The 13,515-nt window shown below is 55.9% G+C and overlaps 2 protein-coding genes across 8 annotated transcripts in view; one reads left to right on the top strand and one right to left on the bottom strand.

Annotated features, from left to right (window-relative positions):
• Positions 1 to 439: 439 nt before the first annotated feature.
• Positions 440 to 9,093, top strand: NUDT17 (nudix hydrolase 17). 2 transcript variants are annotated; one of them, XM_074938961.1, is made up of 8 exons: positions 440 to 573; positions 1,530 to 1,652; positions 2,356 to 2,539; positions 3,357 to 3,382; positions 3,863 to 3,955; positions 4,834 to 4,932; positions 5,447 to 5,583; positions 6,288 to 9,093. In XM_074938961.1, exons 1-8 carry the CDS (start codon positions 499 to 501, stop codon positions 6,493 to 6,495), a joined length of 945 nt encoding a protein of 314 aa, XP_074795062.1. In that variant the 5' UTR covers positions 440 to 498; the 3' UTR covers positions 6,496 to 9,093. The 2 variants fall into 2 exon arrangements, with proteins under 2 accessions (XP_074795062.1, XP_074795063.1); XM_074938962.1 differs by having other exon boundaries at positions 6,333 to 9,092.
• The window catches only part of PIAS3 (protein inhibitor of activated STAT 3), a 41,621-nt gene continuing 35,466 nt past the window's right edge, over positions 7,361 to 13,515 (bottom strand). For 4 of the 6 annotated variants that reach the window (XM_074938955.1, XM_074938953.1, XM_074938957.1 and 1 more), the window contains exons 13-14: positions 11,658 to 11,695; positions 7,362 to 10,679 (exon numbers count right to left, since the gene is read on the bottom strand). In XM_074938955.1, the coding sequence (XP_074795056.1) occupies positions 10,416 to 10,679; positions 11,658 to 11,695 (302 nt within the window). In that variant the 3' untranslated portion in view covers positions 7,362 to 10,415. Of the gene's footprint in view, positions 10,680 to 11,657; positions 11,696 to 13,515 lie in introns of all 6 variants that reach the window. The other 2 variants (XM_074938954.1, XM_074938959.1) reach the window with 2 other exon arrangements.

Genomic DNA, 13,515 nt, shown 5'->3' with positions numbered 1-13,515 from the left:
GGAAGGTGTAATGGGAGCAGCGGGATCACTGCAGGAGGCGCTTAGACTGAGATGGGGCACGCTCTTTGGGGCAGGGCCTGGCTGTTTGTTCTGCGTCTGTACAGCGCCTATGGGTCCTGGTCCAGGACAGGGCTCCCCCAGCTGGAGGGTCTTGACTGCTTCCAGAGGGCAACACCCCCAGCTCCTTGGGATGCTGGGTTCTGCCCCAGCCAGGGTCCGCGCGCCCCACCTCCAAGGGGAGATTCGGGTTCCCAGGGGCTGCAGCGATTGGGGGAGGGGGGCATGTGCCCAATTCCTGCTGGAAACGCCGGTAGGGGGGTCCCCGATTGTCCTGCCGCGGCTGAGCCGGTTGCACGGCGAGCAGCCAGCAGGGGGCGCCCCTCTCCACTCGCTGCCCGGCTCGCGCCTCTCTGGGGCCTGCAGCCGCCGCGGCTCCCGGGTTTCCTGCGCTCGCGGCAAGTCCCCGAGCCAGGGCCGCGCTCCCCCGGCGCGGCGCCCATGGAGAGCCTGGCGCGGGGCCTGGTGCGGCTGGCCAAGGGCAGCGCCCGGCCCGAGCGCGCCGGGTTCCTGCAGGTGCGGGCCCGGGGGCACAGCGGGGCGCTTGGGGGGGGGGGGGGGCGGGTTTGCATGGAGGTGGGGGGAGAGCGGGGTGTGCAGGGGGACTGGGGGAGGGTTGGGCGTGCAATAGGAGGGGCTGGGGGGGCACAGGGCTGCGTATGCAGGAGGTGGGGTGGAGGCTGGGTGTGGGGGCGTGTGCAAGGGGACGGGATGGGTGGGCAAGGGGACTCTGTGCAGGGAGGTTGGGGGAGGGCTGGGTGTGCAGGGGGACTCGGTCTGCAGGGAGGCTGGGGGAGGGCTGGGTGTGCAAGGAGGTTGGGGAGAGGGCTGGGTGTGCAAGGGGACTCAGTGTGCAGGGAGGTTGGGGGAGGGCTGGGTGTGCAAGGGGGTGGTTTAGGTTAGTGACAGAGCCAGAACTAGAACCCAGGAGTCCTGGCTCCAAGGCCCCTTCTCTAGCCACTAATCTGGACCCAGCGACCCCTTTGCGCACCCTCCGCCATGAGGGACTCTGGCCTGAGGCCTTCTCCGGCAGCCCCCTCTCACTCCGGAGCCCCGTTAACCTCTCCTCCCTGCAGGGGCAGGCCAAAGATAAGGGAGGTGGCGTGCAGGTGGGAGCAGGTGTTCGGGCCGTGGGCGCTGTGCTCCGCTGAGGACGGCCCGGTCTGTTTCCTGGGCCGAGTCTAGTCAATGGGGCACCTGCTGCCATCAGGACTCCTGGGCTCCATCCTCAGCTCTGGGCGAGGACGTGGGCAAGTGGCTAGAGGAGGGGATCGGTCTTCAGTCTCCACTCTGCCCCTGAGTTGGCTGAGTCCCATCTCCTCTCCGTGCCCAGTCTCCCCTCCAGAGCTGGGAGGGTCCTGCCTGAGCTGCTGGGCTCTGTTGCCCACAAGTAATGTGTGTAAAGGGCTGGAAGCCCCCCATGAAGCGTGGTGAGAAGACGAGGCCTGTGATTTCCCTGCTCTCTCTCTCAGAGCATCACCGGGCACTTCTGTGCTCCCCACGAGGACGAGGCGATGGTCAGCTGCGGCTTGGACCAAAACCAGTTTGTCATTTCCGACAGCGAGTTCCCTGGCTCCACCAGGATCCTTCTGAAGGTCAGGACGTGTTGGGGGGAGGCACTTGTATCTAAACTGATGGGCTTGAAGGGAGGGGCTAGAGCAGAGGATTGGGCGTCGGGACGCCTGGGTCCCCCACTCCTCTCTGGGAGGTAGTGTGTTTGAGTAGTTAGACCTGAACACGCGCTTTCAGGACTCCTGGGTTCTATTTCTGCCTCTGTCACTGACTTGCTGCATGGCCTTGGGCAAGCATCTGTGCCTCAGTTTCTCCACCTGCAAGCTGAGAACAATCCAGTAATATCTATAAAGTCCTCAGCAGTCCCCGGCTGGTCGGTGCCGTGTAACTTACTAACATACAAGAGCCCATGGCATTTTCTGGGAGGAGGAAGGGGCTTAGCCCAGGGTCCTTACCAAGGAAAGTCGAGCTGTTCTGAGCTCCGAGGCACCGTGTGGAACATGCCTGGGTATGTGATATTGGCCGCAGCGTGTCTGGCGACTGCCTGCGTCAGCCGCAGATCCTGTCTGCTCCTCGTGCCCTTTGCATCGCAAGAAGTGTTGGCCCAAAATGACCCCTCTGCTGTGTTAAGCCCCAGAGGTGGCTGCATGTCACAGCTGCTGTGCGGAGAAACTTGGTGGAGCTCTTTGGGATGAAAGGTCCGACGGGCCTGATCTGGGAAGCTGCAGTCTCTTGCTGAGGCCTGGTGTGACTGTTACCAAATACTCACTCCTTTTCCTTCCCCAGAGACCGTCCTTTTGTCCCATCAAGCACCTGGAGGAGAGGCAGGCTGCCACGCTGCCAGAGGCGCTCCGAGGCCGTGGGGTAGACGTGGGGGTGGCTGTCGTACTGCAGTCCGTTGACAGGAGAGTCTTGCTCACGCGAAGGGCCAAGAATCTCAGCATCTTCCCCAACATCTGGGTGCCCCCCGGTGAGAGGACACGGACGAGGCTGGCTTAGAAATGGCCGAGCCAGGGTGCAGACACTCCAATGGGGACCTGGTGATGCATCTAGCTGGGGTTTCCTGTCAATTGCCTGCCTGGCCCAGGGACGGGGGGCGGTTCTGTGGTCATTGGAAGGGGGAAAGGGTTGTTTAGAGGGAAGAGTTGGAGACTGGGAACTGAGTCTCTTAAATCGTATTCCCAGGCCTGGGAAAGGAGTGTGGGCTAGTGGTTAAAGACAGTGATTGGGAGACCGGACTCCTGGGTTCCATTTGCAGCTTTGCCACTGACTTTGTTGTGTGACCTTTGCCAAGTCAACTTCCTTCTCTTGGGCTCCCTCCCCTTCCTGCCCCGCTCTCCTTACCTAATGCACCGGGGTGTAACTCACTAGCTGCGTTGAGATCCTGCAGTGAAAGGCCGTGCAGACAATTAACCAGCAGGGAGCTGGAAGGAAGCGAAACGGCCCAGCCCTTTGTTAAACCAGCCCGGTAGGGAGAGAAAACGCTGCTGCCGGGAGATCAGCCACCGCTGGGGGACCCTGCTGTGGCTGGAGTGTTTCTTCTGCTAGGGTTGTATGTTATCTGTGCCAGCCAGGAGGCCCAGTCACGGACCAGGTTCCCATGGTGCTAGGTGCTGTACAGACCTGGAACAAAGACAGCCCCTGCCCTCCTCCCTCCAATCCCCCCACAGGCTGTGAGACCACCAGGGTCCAGCGGCAGCCGCCACAGGGAGCATCTCCGTTGCCTCCAGAGGGCGCTGGACCTGCTCACTGTGCCGCTGACCGCTCCCGATTCTCTCCCCTTGCAGGTGGGCACATGGAGCCGGACGAACAGGTACTGCCTCGACACGCCGTGCGGATGCCAGGGGTGTTGGTTTGAATGGGCGAGTGGTGGGGGGGGGAGCAGCAGGTGTGGGGGGGTCTCTGTGCCTACATGGGGAAGGGAAGGGAAGGGGATAAAGCTGAGCGTAGTGTAATTTTCCCTGGGATTTTCAAATGGGAACTGGGGTAGGGGCTGCTTAGAGCCAGGGACGGCATCAGAGCTTCTGGGTTCTTGGTCTGACTCTGCCACGTAGGTGCTGTGTGGCCTTGGACGAGTCACTTCCCCTCTCGGTGCCTCAGTTTCCCTATCAGTAAAGTGGGGTTGCCAGCTTAGCATGCAGAGGCTGGTGAAGCTCTTGAGTTCTGCGGCTAGGGGGCGCTGTTGCGGTGCAGCGCGGTACCAGGCTGGATTCCAGAGCCCCGGCGCTGCAGAACGTGGGATGCAGGCAGGCTGTGCCGGGCCGGCTCTCACCTCGTTGTCCCTGGACCGTAGTTGCTGGAGGCGGGCCTGCGGGAGCTGCAGGAGGAGACAGGCTTGCGGCTGGAACCAGGCGGGTTCTCCTGGACGATGCTGGGCCTGTGGGAGGTAACGTCCCACTCTCCTGACCTGGGTCACGGGGAACTGCTCGGCACGCGCCAGGTTCTGGAGAGGCCCCAACCGGGGATGGTCCGTGCTCAAAGCGCCAACCTCTCTGGGGCGGGGGGAAGGAAGGGACCACATCCATCAACCAGCAGCAGTAGCTGATTCAAGCTTCCTCTGCGGATCAGCCACTAGGGAGCGATGACTTTCCACCCTCTCCTAGTGCCAGCCACACGTGCAGCCATGACCTGGTGCAGCGAATGGGGCTGGGGTCGAGTGCCCCCTCCTGAATCCCCAGCACTCCTTGCAGCGGCTGGCGCTGAGTCACCCCGTCCCAGGATTTGGAAGGAGGCATTGCTGGGTTCAAGAGAGCGAGATAAGTCCCCCCTTGATGGCGATTAGCCCGGGTGGCCAGGGACACAGCCCCAGGCTCTGGATGTCCCAAAACCTCTGACTACCACAAGCTGGGACTGGATCACTCACTAATTGCCCCATTCTGTTCATTCCCTGTGAGGCACCTGGCACCGGCCACGGTCGGAAGACAGGCTCCTGGGCTAGATGGACCCTTGGCCTGACCCAGCAAGGCCGGTCTTACGGGCACTGCTGCAGGGCTCAAACGTTCTTGGCCATTTAAGACACTTGTTTCTTCCTCCCCCCTGCCAAAAATCGGGGCGTCAGCCCTGCTCTCGTGACCCAGCCGCTCGCGTAGTGTTGCTGTTTAAACAGCTGCAGCACCCCACCCCAGAGGCAGCTGCATTTCGCTGCTTCACAAAGTGCGCTAGAGGCCTTCAGGATCCAGCCACCGGCCCTCGGCTTCTGCCTCTGGGGCAGGGCCGGGCCTTCGGGGCTGCCAAGTCCTAGCCCCTGGTTCTCTGTCTGCGCAGTCCGTGTACCCGCCCACGCTGAGCAGGGGGCTGCCGAGGCGGCACCACGTCGTCGCGTACCTGTTGCTGCTTTCCACCGAGAGCCACCAGCAGCTGCAGGTGAGCGCCCCCGAGAGCGTGGGTGGGGAAGATCTAAGGCAGCTGCTGGGGGGTGACGAGTGACCCCTGACTGAGGGGACCGCTCGGCCCCGGAGAAGATAGTCGGGAGAGATTAGGTAGAGAGTTGTTCTTACGTGTCCTGATGTACGTCCATTGCCTGGGGTTGCTGTCCCCAGACGCCACCCTCCTCAGCATCTTGAAGGCGTCCTTAGGGGAGCCAGCCGTGCAGGTTTCCTACGTTCAGCGCCACGAGCCCTGGGCCTCAGCCCTGGGCGTGCGGGACCCTTTGAGGAATTCAGCCTCCATGGCCTGTTCAGACCTCGGCTTCTCCGCCGAGATGACCAGCGCCTGTCCCTTAGGTTTGACTGTGGTTCTGAGCCGGCTTAGAGGCTTGTCTCCCAGCCCCTTGCCCGGGCCTGCCCGTAGCCCCATTGGTCATCAGTCACGGCGACTCCAAGCCCCAGAGAGCACGGAGCCCTGTTCCCGGCACTCAGAGGCATGTGTTGGATTTCAGACAAGGATCAAGGCGGACGGGAGCGAGGTGAGCGCCTACGCCTGGCTGGAACCCCACGTTCTGGAGTGTATCGCGGCTGTCGAGGACGGAGCAGAGAACATGGGGCACGTGCCCAGCAACCTCCCCCCAACCATCAAGTAAGGAGAGTGATTTGCCAACCCAGCCTGGCCGGTTTTCCTCTAAGAAGGGGAGGAATGATGATCTTCCCTTGGAGAGACAGGCTGCATGGTCAGAGGCAGGCCTCTGCTCCCGCGCCTCTGAAATGCAGCCAGGTCTGGGGAGGAGCATTGCTTCCCAACAGGAAGTGGAGAGGACTCTCCGGAGGGCAGAATGGAAGTGGCTAGGTTGGGATTTGGCCAGCAGACACGGGGTTAACATGCCTGGGCGGAAATGCCCTTTATTGGCCCCCCTGCTGGGTGTCTCTGAACAGCAGCAGCTCTTCTGCCCCCATGCTGGACCGCTGCTCAGGGGAGCGTGTTCCACACCCCAAAACTTCCCCCCAGCTTCTCTCATCTGTTCACCCAGGGCTAGATGGTCCCCCAGGCCAGGGAGCCACAGAACCTGCCCTGCTGGGTGTGGGCTTTACCGGTCCCAGGTACTGCCCCCCAAGCAGGGGCAGGGGCCCTGGTTCCAGTGCAGTCATGGAGGGGGGTGTGGAAGCTGCCCTGTAGGTAACTCTCACTACAGCCTTCCTTCAGTTAAAGCCAGGGAAGTTAGCCCTGGCCTGGCGGGAAGGAGCGGCCCATACAGTGACTAGCCCTCACTGGCTACGCCGGGGGTGTTTCGTGCATCAGGCCTGCTCAGTGTTCTCACTCCCCCCTCCGCATTACTGAACTGCCAGCCGTAACACCGCCCCTCTGAGTAACTTCCGTGATGATCTACCCAGAGCCACGGAGCTGAGCGGGGGCTCGGCCCAGCCCACGGAGCTTCCTACTGCGACCTTCCTGAACACAGCACCTGCAGCGGGGGAAGATGTGGAGCGGGTCAGCACTGGGACCAGGTTTGCCCTGCGGCTCTGGTTAGACAGCTTAGCCATGCGAGACAAGTGAGCAGCGAAATCCCAGGTCCCGGCCTCCCCGCAGGGCAGACAGCTGGGGAGCGGAGCAGCCGCCTCAGTGCTGAGTGGCCGGTGAAGCAGGTCGGCTCCGACACCACCGCCGGCCCTCGGACCTGGTTTTACCAAGCACGGCTGCCGAGGCCTGCCAAGAATGAAGTTCCTTCTCACCGCTCCAAGCCCTAGCAGGAAGGGAAAGCAGGGAGTGGGGTCGCTCTCTGGCCCTCCCTCCTATGAAGGAAGTGACCGACAGGTGGTTGCAGCGCCTTATGAAGGGAAGGCACGTCCTGAATGGACTAGGTGGGAGTGCCAGCACTAAGCCCAAACCCCGGCTGCCTAGGACAGGGGGGAGGCATTCACTGTCTTGGAAGCCAGAGTGTGGACAGACACGTCAAGTAACATTAGAATAACCGCCCCTGCCCTAGCCATCCAAGTGTCTTGCTTAGCCAAAGGGGGCACTGAAGAGACAGCGTGTGTCAGTGGTTTGAGCTCAGGACTGCAAGCAAGGAACTCCCGTTCCAATTCCACCTTCCACTGACTACTTCATGGCTCTGCCTCAGTTTCCCCTTATGTAAAATGGGGCTAACTCACCCTTCTCCCCAGGTCCCAGCCGCTCAAATCCAGCTTGAACAGAGTTCTGCTCCACCAGTAACTGACACCGGCACAGTGGGGGGTGTTTTGAACTTTATTATCTAAAAGGTAGTTTGCATATACAGAAGTGTTGCAAATAATAAAACAGCTGGATATCAAACGGACAGAATAAATAAACCAGAGAAAGTGGCTAGCTGCTTTTTAAAGGTGTCTAGATAATGTTCACTGTGTGTGAGAGCTTATAAAACACTAAGGGACTTCAGACAGTATCAAAACCCTAGACACTCCTTTATCCATCCCCACCCCCACCCAAACCCTCTACACAAACAACTTGTATGTACAAAACTTGAAAACAGCCAGCGCTCCCTGCAAAGACTTAATACCTTAATGTCTGTCTCCTCAGCTTCTAGCTACCTCAACCATCACCTGTACGTAACACTGAAAGTACCTGCCTCTCAAAGGGTACAGTGGAGCCACTGTATTGCCACGTGAGTTGACCAGCCTGTGACTGGCCCTGGAGGATCTTGGTAGGAGACAGTACAAAGGACAGATGGGTAGGGTTACAAATATGTATAGAAATCTGCCTTTACTGGGAGCTGGTCTGTCTGTTCCCCCTACCCCCCAACATCAGAACTTTAAAAACCCACAAACAATTATGTTCCCACTGAAAATGTACACAGTACATTTGTTCTGGTCCTAAGTCCCTTTTCAGTTTGGTGTTGGGAAGATGAGCAGAGAGAAAGAGGTTTGCAAAAGTTCAGTAATCTCTCAAAGCACCATTTTTCCAAAAAGCAAATCCTCTATCTAGCACTTCTCCACCAAGGATTTCAAAGCAGTTTACACAAGTGGGGGAAGGATAATTCTCCTTGTTTCACAGAGTGCTAAGTCTGTCACTTGGAGGTTTCCAGGTGAAAAGAACCAAGCAAGCTAGTTCTGAGGGCTGGTATTTTGAAGGAGACTAGTAGTTGGTTCATCGTTTTCCAGCCGACCACTCTTTAAATGAAGAGCTGGAACAGCGTCAGCTGGACGTAGTCCCTCTCCAAAACAGAGGAAAAATGATTAGCGCAACTAAGAATGCAAGGTAAAGCTGCACCTCAACTATTCCTCAGCAGGATTCACTACAACTGATACAAGAGCCAGTAAAGTCACAGCAGGATTCTGGGCACAACTACTTGACTCCTGACCCCGGACCACCCTTCTCCAGAACCACAGGGAACCGGGTTTGTTTTGAAGTTCTTGATGGAGACACTTGTGGGGGGAAAAAGGTGCAAAAAAAATGCTACACGTCGTACCCTTCTGAATGCCATTTTGACCATGTCGTGGTGCATCGAACTCACGTGCCAATCTTGCTATTGTGATCAAAAAAATTTAACTTGGCCGTAGGTGCTTGGGGTGGTTGGCAAGACCCTGCATACACAGGACCCTTGAAGCAGCGGCTGTGATGCTGTAAAGGTTACAAACTAAGGCATCCATTTAAAGACATAAATAAAACGGGCAACAGGCAATGCGGTGTCCCCGCCGAGGCGCAGTAGTGGGGGCAACACGACCTTCATTTCGTCCTCAGGAGATACAGACACAGGGAGGTCTTTGGAGTTTGGAATGTACAAAAGCTGCAACTGAAAGATACAGATACAGCTTTGTTCTCTGTACAGCTCTGTACTGGAAATACTTAGGAGGAGGAAAAGAAATCTACAGTTTAAAAAAAAAAAGACATCGTAATTCCAAACGAGACAGCCTGGGCAGAGCTGCCCAGTGCCCCCGCGAGGGGACAGATGGGAGACAAAAGCCCTGGCAGTCACCCTACTGTGCCTCTGCTCGATACTGTCCTGTCTGCAGGAGGGTTTGCAAGCAAGAACCCCTCCCCTTCTTGCCTCCTCCAGCGTCCCAATAAAGAACTGCATCAACCCACGTGTAAATGCCACTGATGGGACATCAATTCAAACGGCCTCTTTTTGTCTTGATTCTTACCACAAAAAAAAAGGGGGGGGGGGCCGCAAATTGTAATGAGGACACAAAACTAAAACAGCAGCCAGGAAAATGTCCGATTTTAAAGGGACCGCGGGTGGTGAATTCATAATTAAAAAGTTAACGTTTCCTTTCCTGCACCATTCGTAATGCCACAGCGTGTTCAATTAAAAAAAACCACCTTTAAAAAAAATCCCTTTTTTTTTCTCCTTGAAAACAGATCAATCAGTTTCTCTTTCTGGTTCTCACCCACGAGCACGTTCGGTTGCAAGCACGGGAGGTTTGCACCGGGGTTTGAAGAACGGATTTGCTCAACAGAGCTGAGTTTGGGGCCCAACAGTGTTGCTTCGGATCATACAATCGAGGCCAAGGCGGGAGGGAGCCCCAACTACTCACCTGCTTCATGGGAATACTTAAGTGCTGCAGGCTACAGATTCACCCTCCCCTCAGTGGCTAGGTCTCTGCTGGGGAACGTCCATATTTGCTGGATAGGGTTTGGAATCAGGGCTCAGTTACAGCATCTGTTTTCCTGCCCATTTGTTATTTAAACCCTGGGACAGCAGAGGTTCTCAGCACAGCATGGTAGCTGGAAGCCGAAGTTTGCTAGCCCCTTTCTGAGTCACCAGCTCTTTGCTCTAACCCAGGGTTGGGATGGCAGACTCCCCAGGGAAGGAGGGAAACAAAGAAGAGGATCAAAGAGTGAAGAATGCCATAGGAGCCCAGATCCAGCTCAATCCCTACTGCCAAAGTGCTTGTGTTGGTGCATAAAAGCAGCGGGCAGCTCCCCGAAAGACACCCACCCACCTTCCATCCATGCCTAGAGGGTTGCTGGACCCAGACAAATCTCTCTCCTAACCCCGCTCCGGGGAGTCAGCAGTGGTGTGCTGCAAAGAGATGCAGAAGGTGGGTGACATCCTGGGGTGGGGTGGGGGGGAATGGCTGCTAAGTCCTGCTTTGACCACTAGATGGTGCTATTCTAGCAGTACAGCATCAAGGTGGGGATTCTCACTGTAGGATCTTTGTGCAGAATCCTACCAAAAAATAAAGTTAAAAACACAGTTTTAAAATGGTCTTGAAAAACAGAGGTTAGCATTTACCCCCTGACCACTGGCACCCCCCAGCAAGTGGTACCAGTATGCTCAGGCGGACGCGTGCAGAACTGAAAGCCCTCCTGCGAGGCTCCAAGGTTGGGCTTAACAGGGGAGTTGCCCTGACTGAGAGAGACGCTTAGGAGACCTGGTACTGGTTGGGCCCTTTCCATCCCAGACAAAAGCCCAACTCAACAGCAACTGCTGAAAATCTGCTTTTCTCTCCTATCCTTGGGGTAAACCGAGATGCCAGCGTGCCCTGGGCCTGGGGTTAGTCTAAGGAAATGATGTCCGGCCTGCAGCCTGGGAGAGCTGCGCTGTTACTCATTGTCCCATTATGCCCATGGCTCTCCCGCAGCGTGTTCGTGGAGACAATGCTGCTGATGCGGCCGCTGGTGGGGCTGATGCTGTTGTGGGATCCTGCCATGACGGGAGCCAGGGGGTTCATGAAATGGGTAGACGTGCCTCGGTACTGGAAGAAATGGCTCAGGGCATCCTGTTCATCCAGGGAGGTGATCACGGAAGGGCTGTAGTGCTGCCGGGAAAGGAACAGAGCATCAATCATTAGACTGGGCGCCTACTCAAACCCCTCCCAAACCCCCTTCGGTGCTTAGAGCGCTGGCGGTGCCCGATCTGCAAGGGGAACAGACATCACTGCAAAGCAACGGATTTCACTGCTTGCGCTACCGAGAGGGGGAAAGGGAACAGCAGGAAAGGACAGAGATGAGAGTCACAAGTGATACTCCTGAGATTTGGGGGAACTGTACCAGTTTACCAAGACTTCACCTGAGCCACCTGCCTCCCATTTGGTATAACCCGACAGAGAGCTTGGGCTTTGCTGTAGCTGGCACTCCATGCCAGGTTAGAATGGCGCATCTGAAGAGGAGATACGCAGTGGTGGCGAGACAAGGCCCAGGAAAGAGAAAGAAACCTATTGTACCAGCTCTGAATGGAAACGGCACTTCAAGCTCCCCTCAGTCAGAAGAAGGTATTTCTAGCTAGCTCAATCACCAGCTCTGCCCTGAGTCCCCTGTGAAAGGATCAAATGCCAGCCAGGCAGAGAGCAGCCCCTGGTTTACAAAAAAAAAAAAAATACACCCACTTTCTAAACTGCACTGCAAGTTTGTCTAGATTCACTAGCAGGTAAGTGATATAGTTTCAACGCAGCGCCCTACCTCCTTCCAGAACCTGGAGTAGTGAGGCAGAGTGGAGAATACAGGTGCTAATAAGGAAAAGAAGCGTCATGTATCGAAAGCAAGAATCCAGCATTCCAAGCCACAGACAGCACATGGACCATTCCACACAACAGCAGTGGAACCTAAAGGCATGTGGCTGAGCGAGGCCACGTGAATGTTGGCCACGTCAGGCCCAGATTGCTACAGTGGAGGAGGAGGAGGAGGATTGGCTGAGAGGAAAAGGACAGGGTTACTGGTCTACAGATTTGCCAGGGAGGAGAGGGGAAAAAAAAAAAAAAAGAGAGAGAGAGAGGAGAGAGCCCCCCACACAACCTTACCTGATTTTCACTTTGAAGGAAGGTAAACAAATCCAGACCTAGAAAAATAAAAGGGGAAAATATCTTAATGGTAAATAAATTTATGGGGGAGGGGGAGGGAGCCAATTTGTGCCAGATTTTAAGAGTCAACGAATGGGATGGGATCTAATTGATTCTTTAGAGACAGTTACATCCGGATCCACCTAAATACTGTAGGTCAGTAACGGACTGTGATGGCTGCCTTCTTGGCCAACACCAGGGAGAGAAGTGGGGACTTCCAGAGCTAAAAGCATAAGCTGCTACAGCTTGAGCTAACGAGCCACGGCTCTGTAGCTGCAGTTGTCACAACTAGTATCCTCCGTAGATTGGCAGAGTGGGGACCTCTGGTGCACACTCCCCAGTGGGCTACAAAGCTATCTGTAACTGATCATGTAGCCTTGGTGTTGAAATACATCGGGGGCCAGATTCTCACACAGCGTTAGGGAACCTTAAATTGGGTGCGAGTCCCAGCATCACTTGGCAAAATTTACAAGCACATTTGCCAACTATCTATAGGATTCACTTTAAATAAGAATCCTTAACATCATGCACTGCTGAAGTGCAGCCATCTCGGGGGTGGAACGCAGCAGCTGTTTAACAGCACTCAGCAACGCTACCAAGCAGCTGAGGATGGGGGAGTGCAAAGCATGTCTACAAACAGAAGCTACAGGTGAAATTTAGGGAGGCAATGTCCCAAAGCGGAATGGCCCAGATGCTGGTGTTGGGTGCATTTTGAAAGAAAAATGCACCCGAGGTCCTTAGCGTCACAAAGCTCAGGGCTAGAGCTGGGCAAAGAGGTTTTTGGGGTTTTGTCAAAAAATACAGTTTCGGTCAACCTGAAACTTGCCTGGGATGGGGGAGACAGAATCACTCCTCTGGAGCAGGGACCTGACCGCAGATTGACCCCCTCCCTGGTGAGCACCTCACCCACTAGGCTATAGGCTACTCTGGGTGGGCTGCCCTCAGTCTTTTCTGTTGCAACTGTTCCAGTTTGCATAAACCGTTAAATATTCATTGGGCCAGAGAGAGACACTCTCTAGGCCTCACGCAGGAGGGAGGGGACGTGGGTTCAAATCCCTCCTCCGATTCCGGCAGAATGAAATTAAACTTTTTGTACAACCCGAAATGGACACCCATGCCCTGTGTGCTGACGCCAGACAGCTAGGAACCAGCTAGTTTATCAAAGCTTCCTAACAGGCCATCAGCCTGTTACCGTGCAAGTGTTCCACCAGCCAAGGAGGAGGAGAGGGAATGGTCTATGCGTGGGACTGGAAATTAGAACACTGCTCGTCCTGTCTCTGCCACTGACTTGCTGTGCGACCTCAGGGCAAGTCACTTTCTCTCTCTCTCACCTCTCTCTGTCCCCATCTGTAAAGCTGGAATTTTAAGGTCTCCTTAAGTGGAGAATGGCGAGTGATTTTTGTGAACAACTTGGAGAGACTCAGATGACAGGAAGCTGTTTTCTAGATCAGTGAACTACTGCCTTGCAATCTTAGATCAGGTCTGAGGAGGTTACAACTGAATGACACAAGTCTCTCGACTCTTCCAGGGTGGAGCTGGCTGCCTCCATTTCCCCTTATGGCAGCCACGGGAGCAAGACCAGGAATGGAAGTCTCTGGTCATGAAAAGCATTAGCCACTAGGCCAGCTAATGGCTAAGTCTTCTCTATCCTCTGTTACTAATCATCAGTTTTCAATTATTCTGCCTCACTAAGGCGCTCACCTGCAGGTCTGCAGAAATCTCGCACCAAGGCTGGTACTTCAGGCTCCTGCTTCCTGTCTAAGAGAACTCTGCCATTCAACTATATGTGCTCTGATCTGCAACAGTCATGAGGCTGCTC

This window comes from Natator depressus, chromosome 24 (genome assembly GCF_965152275.1).
Source record: "Natator depressus isolate rNatDep1 chromosome 24, rNatDep2.hap1, whole genome shotgun sequence".
Lineage (NCBI taxonomy): Eukaryota > Metazoa > Chordata > Testudines > Cheloniidae > Natator > Natator depressus.
This window is presented reverse-complemented; position numbering and strand designations above follow the sequence as displayed.